This window comes from Pocillopora damicornis, chromosome 12 (genome assembly GCF_964200805.1).
Source record: "Pocillopora damicornis chromosome 12, jaPocDami1.2, whole genome shotgun sequence".
NCBI classification, from domain to species: domain Eukaryota; kingdom Metazoa; phylum Cnidaria; class Anthozoa; order Scleractinia; family Pocilloporidae; genus Pocillopora; species Pocillopora damicornis.
Genome location: NC_142681.1, coordinates 15,370,705 through 15,377,053, shown reverse-complemented (window position 1 = coordinate 15,377,053; position 6,349 = coordinate 15,370,705). Strand labels below are relative to the sequence as shown.

Here is a 6,349-nt window from a genome sequence, read left to right as displayed (position 1 = left end):
CCAGCTGCCGATGGTGAGATGGGGGGAGGGGGTGCTGTGCCCGAATGAGGGCTCGTAAGGGAAAACCCAAAGACGAGAGCCTGCTCGCAAGCTGAACAGACGCCAGCAAGGTCTTACAAACCTCGTTTTCCCAGTCTGTACTGCTTGTTACAAACCTCGTTTTTTCCGAAGTTCTGAAAGATTTCAATCGATACAAATTCTTTTAATGGGCCGTGCAGTGGGATACGGCCCATTGAATTGAATGATCATGGTGCACGTTTCAGTGCCGCGGAAATTGCAAGTATAGCCTGAAATTAGTAAAGGGGGTATTTTTCTAAAGAAACTGTGGTGCTACATCGGTGGGGTGTATAACGAGATAATTTGGTTTTATCCCCTTTTCAGAGCGATGACAAAGAGCTAACGCTCAAAACGTCAGCTTTGGAACTCTTTATGGTACGGTTGTCAAGTTACATTATCACCTCATTTGATTGAAACCAAATTATCGCAGTATAAAATTTGTTTGGTAAAATATTCATTCTCCTAATCCTTTCAAATCTTTTCATCAAAATTGGGTCAAGTTGGCGAACTCAGATGTAGAAAGACTCTCTTCATTTGAACAGCTCGGCCCTGTGTTCAGGAAGCGGATACTCTATTCGAAAATTTGAGTATGGGTTTGCACTTTGTTTAGTATTAATGGCGATATTTTATGTTCACTAACAGTGACATGCGCACTTACTAGTTGGCGAGTACCAGCTGTAAACATAGGGGATACGCCAACCCATAATTCATAGCACTCCGTCGCTTCCGTACACGAATACGCGTGTAAGAATTTGAGAGAGTGAGGTGATAAATTCGTATTGCCAATAATGGAAGAAGAAAACTAAAGAGGTCATCCCCTTTAATTCCCTGACGAAAAAAAGACGCTTTTGAAAACAAAAATCATTACAAATCAAGTAAATTCGATACGAAAAAATTTTAAATAATTTCACAGAAATCGTTATCATAAAGAGACCAATGAAATTGGTTAAAGATTGTAGCAGCTTCCCAAGGTGTAAATAAGATATTTTAGGATGGGGAGCATACTTCAAATGTAATCCAGTTTGACGATCTGTAGAAAAAGCGAATTGCAATTGGCATCCAGTCCACTCGTAGCGATAAGGCTGATCGCAACACAGAATTTAAGTCCGTTCTTCAGTCACCTGACTATTCAGGGTTACCGGTCACTTTGCCGACATGCCAACTCGCCGACACCATTGATTAGCTCGCCGACACCATTGGTCACCTCGCCGACACTACTTAGTCAGTTCCTCATGGAAAACAAGGTTAAATCGGGGCCTTTTATAACAAAGTTAACAGTTTCGAATGAAAACTAGCCGATACAAACACAACAATAAATACTTTAGACTACAAGAATTTTTTTAACCGACAAAACGTTGGTTAGGGTTAGCGAGCTGACGAGTTGGCCATTAGTGTCGGCGAGTTGCTTGCCAGTGAGTTTACATGTCGGCGAAGAGACCTTGTATCCTACTAAGAATATCTGCACTAGCTCTTTAACCATTCATGAAATTGAAGGATGTCTTTGCTTCTTTCTCCATAATCGTAGAGAAGTTCTTCTCCCACTTTGACGTCTCTGTTTGTTTCCAGTATTAGGTAAGGTCTGTCTTTGATTGACACCAGCCTTGTTACACAATTGGCTTCCGTTCTGCTGTGATTCAAAAGCCGACCCAGTCTGCCGCTTTCTTTCGTGGCATCAACACTAACCAATTGAAATAACGACAACAAAAAATTAAAAAATATCTACGCTGCTTTTTCCTGTGAATTGCATTAGGTTTCGTTTTTGTAAATAAAAACTCCTAAAGTAAAGGAAATACCGCTCTAAAGTTTTGCTAAGTGGGAGAGGAGTGGGGATCATTGTGTAATTTTACTCCAAAGTGTTGCTAAGTGGGAGAGGGGTAGAGAGTCCTTGATCTCCTCTATGTCAAAAAAGTGATAGGTCATTAAAACAAAACAACCAGGCATAACCAAATTAGTAGTACAACTCTAATGAAGGACCCTATGATAGAAAATTCTGCCAATGCTGCTGCTCAAAGGAAGACACTGTTAGATGTTACAAAATACTTTTTTACAGTGCTTACCAGTACTTTTTGTCCTTGAAGTTGAAATAATACATATAACATCCAAATTCTGTCTTTCCTTCATAGAATTTCTCTCGTTCCTTTGCAGTTTCATAGTTAATAAGTTCACCAGCATATTCACACACAAATTGTCCTCTTGCGAAGTCTATTTTGGCAAAAACACCTCTTCCTTTACCCTCTACTTCTTGTACCTGGTTTGAGAATCATGATAAACCTCTTAGTTTCTCTTAGCAATCAAAATGGGTACATAATTCAGCTTATCGTAGATTCAATCATTGTACATCTTCAGATTCAACCCTTTAACACCTAAGAGTGATTAGTAACTATTTTCTCCTATCAGGGAAGTCATGGAAGTCATGAGAATAAAGGAAATGATCACCAACTAAAGAAGCTCTTGATTGTTAACCCTTTAACTCCCAGAAGTGATTAAAATAAAACTTCTCCCTACAATATCTATACATTCTTCAGCAAACAGCTAATGAGAATATTCAAACTTATCAGGTAGAAGCTGCTATCTTGATCTAGCACCAAGTTCTCATAAATAATTTACAAGGAAATGTGTAGCAGCTACAGGGGAGAATTAACAATCAGATCTTGGGAGTTAAAGGGTTAAACAAATTCTCTTTGTCAGTCCCATAAGAAATGTAGAACAGTATGAAGATAATGTATACTGGTGATGGGGTGTAAAGGGTCATTATCTGCCTTACCTCTAGACCTTCCTCTTTGCCTGATAACAAGGCCTCCTCCAAAGCTTTTTGTTTTTCATTCTACAATCAAAATACATTTCCTTAAACAATTAAAAAGTGAGACTGACGTTAGTCAGGAAAAAGGAAAGACATGCAAAAACTAAGGAAATTTAAAATTTAGGAAAGCCAATTTGTTGTATGAACAAATGTTACTACCTCTAGAACTGATTTGCTCTTGCGACCACTTCTCCTAACAGGAAAATATTCAGACACCTCAGTTTGTCGTGACTGCTTCGCTTCTTTTTTCTTGCTGAAAAATTTAAAGGCAAAGAAGATAAAGGACATAAAAATCTTTGGTTGAAAACCAACTTGCGAGTTCTTTAACCCTTTAACCCCTAAAAGAGTCCAGCATCTAATTTCTCCTTACAATATCACCCTTGAATCAAACATGAAAGTCATGAGAATAAAGGAAATGATCACCAACAAAAGAAGCTCTTGATTGTTGAACAAATTCTCCTTGTTAGAACCCTAAGAAATGTCTAGGGAGTAGTATGGAGAGTATGAATACTGATGTTAGGGAGTAAAGGGTTAAGGAATGTCTCCTGCAAGCTACAATAGTGAGAATAGAGTGTCTTAGTTAAGAGCATAACACAATCATCCAGCACAATCTCAGGCCCAGACCTCTTGACCCACACTGAGCTAACCTCTAGGTTACCATATCTTCCACACTATAACTTTGTATTACATCATTTCTATGACTATCCTAACTATAACCATCACAATTTCTTCAAATGTGCATTAGCTGCTTTATCTTTCTCTTATTATTCTGTAGAGTTGTAATCAGACAGTGTAATCAGACAACTGGCTGTAATCAGACAGTTAAATTAGCCAACTATACTAGGCCCACTCAGCTAAATCCACTAAACAGATAATTGATTACAATAGCCATAGCAACAACCTCCTCCCTACAAAACTGGGGAATTTCCAACTTCAGATAACGTGTATACCTTTTGTCAATTTGACTTTTTTCCAATTTTTCTTTTTCTTTTGAAATTTTAAGTTATGATTTCTTGGTAATAGGACTTTGTGTTGACCAATTCTGTCTTTAATCATATGCATAATTAATAAATTGGACTCCTTCTTTGCTGTTGTCTGATTCTGTTAATTACTCATTTGATCACAGATTGAATTGGATTCCTTTCAGTCCTATTACCATTATTAATAACTACTTTTAATAACTACTTGTGGCAAACATGATTCTAAGTAATTACTTATCACAAAACTAACATTCTTTTCTTTTTCTCCTTAGCTTGTGTAGGTGAACTATTTTTCCATTTTAATAGATCAAATGCCTGCTGCTTTGTTCTTCCCTCAATTTCAATGGATTTATTACATTTCTCGTTTTCTGTGGGTGGTTTCTTAGAATCTTTAGGCAAAGCTTTGTTCTCTTCATCAACTGTACTTTCTCCTGGCTTTACTGAGTCACTTTCTGTAAGTTCACAGTTTTGTGAATTTGTTGCTGTCTCATGTGATTTTTGGAGATCATCCTTGCTCTGTAAGTTCTGTTCTGTATTATCAGTATCTGTAGGTATTCCTTGTGTGGCTGGTGGAGATGAATTGCTTTTATTTCCCTTTTCTGGCTTGGTTGGTGACTTGTCATCCATATTTTCCTGTGAATACAGTAAAGGAAGGTTAATGCCTTTACTGAATGTTATGCATTTCTTAGTTCAACACTGGAAATACTATAGGGCTGAATTTTTTCCAGGCCTTTTTTTCACTCTTGCTTAAGTAGTGTTCATTGGTGTGAAGATTGCTTCCATGTTCATTTCTTAAACTCCAGTTCATATAAATGGTTTTCATAAATTCACAGTCATTGATTCATCTTTTCCTGGGTTTATTACGAACCAACAAAATGACTAGCTCCCAGTTGGCTTGTTAGCTCAGTTGGTAGAGCACTGCACTGGTATTGCAGAGGTCATGGGTTCAAATCCTGCACTAGCCTGAGTTTTTCAGGCCTTTTTATCTCTACTACCTAAGAAGTGTTCATTACTGCAAAGATTGCTTTCATATTCATTTCTTAAAGTAGAAACCACAAGTACACAGGCTGACAGCATCTTGTTCCAAGACAGGATTTGATTGTTGTGCGGGTAGTTAAATGAAAATGGCTGCTAATAAATCCATTATTATTCCGCTAAAACACCACTTTGCTATATTTGAGCAACAGGGTGTGCAAAATATGCTATACCACTGCTGTACTGTGAAACACTCGGCTATGCCTTGTGCTCCACTTTCTTGTTCTTACCACATTTTGATGTAATCTGTGATCTGTTACTGAACAGACACATGGCAATATTGAATCTATTTGTTGACAAGCACTCCAAATTATTGGTGAGTGTATAGCTAGAGTTATTTTGGTTTAGAGATTATGAAATATGTTCAAACCATTTTCAATAACTATGCTCACTATTACCTGAACACCAGCAACCACTGATTTATGTTTACTGGATTCTTCTAGCAGTTCACTGCTCACTGTCTCTGTTTGAACTTTCTCAGAACTTTGCTTACAACCTAGAATGAACAAATTTTGTATCCAGAGAGTTAACCAGATGAAACACAACTTTTCAAAATTGCTGCATTGCCTTGCATTTTAAAGTCAACGATGGTAAACTGTAAGTCTTATTTGTGGGCGCAAGTGCTGGTTCTTTCGGATTTAGGTTACATACTTTTTCTTAAGTTAGTTTGTAGGCTCAATCAATGCTGCTCTTGTGGCAAACATGTCTCTGATTGATTGAAATTAAAAATGCTGTCCACACAGCAGTTGTTTATTAAGTCTGGCCTGTTTGTACCGAGATCCAGTTGATTTTTCCCACATAGACTGAGCTTGCCAAATGCCAAAGAAGAAACATTCCACCACAATCCTCAATGTTACCTTAAATTGCAAATTGATATTTCTTTATACACCTTTGATGCTACCACAGTTTTGCGAGTTAGAAAGGAATCGACAATATTTTTCACACACTGTTGATCGATAACGGTCCATAAACTCGTTTTACGCCGATTCATTTAATTTCCAAAACCGGCTACAGCACTCCTCGTATTCATCTCTTCACAGCTGCACACAGTTGAAACTCACACATGTTGTTAGCACTCCAAAAAGATTCTATTCAGCTCTTATAGTTGGATCCTAAAATATCGGAGAAAAAAGATAATTTACCTTTACGCGACATGTCTTCTCTGTTGCGACGAAAACGGAGAAACCTTGCTTGAAGGCGAATATGATTTGCTCAACAATAACATGGACTCCTTCCGTTTAGCATTTGTATTTTGTATCATTAATTTTGATTGGTCAATGTATTTGTCCAATGAGAATTCTAAAAATTAGGGAGTCATGGTAGGTAAGGATCATATACTCTTAGGGGTAGGAGAGGGGAAGAAATGTTTTCAATGACGAGGCGCGGAGGGAGGGGGTACCGGGGACCTTTATCTTCCTAGACTTGAGGAGCCTTTTAGGAAGCCAAGAACGGTGGCCTGGAAGGGATAGCGACTTCT

The 6,349-nt window shown here is 37.9% G+C and overlaps 1 protein-coding gene across 2 annotated transcripts; it reads right to left on the bottom strand.

The window, feature by feature from the left end:
• Positions 1-851: 851 nt before the first annotated feature.
• On the bottom strand, positions 852-6,131 carry LOC113679436 (N-lysine methyltransferase KMT5A-A). Of its 2 annotated transcripts, none has more exons than XM_089189732.1 (7): positions 6,015-6,131; positions 5,271-5,368; positions 4,088-4,470; positions 3,017-3,110; positions 2,822-2,881; positions 2,115-2,305; positions 852-1,735 (listed from the first exon to the last, which is right to left on the bottom strand). In XM_089189732.1, the coding sequence occupies exons 1-7, from the start codon at positions 6,025-6,027 to the stop codon at positions 1,522-1,524; spliced, it is 1,053 nt and encodes a 350-aa protein (XP_089045858.1). In that variant the 5' UTR covers positions 6,028-6,131; the 3' UTR covers positions 852-1,521. The 2 variants fall into 2 exon arrangements, with proteins under 2 accessions (XP_089045858.1, XP_089045859.1); XM_089189733.1 differs by lacking the exon at positions 6,015-6,131 and adding an exon at positions 5,934-5,952.
• Positions 6,132-6,349: the final 218 nt, after the last annotated feature.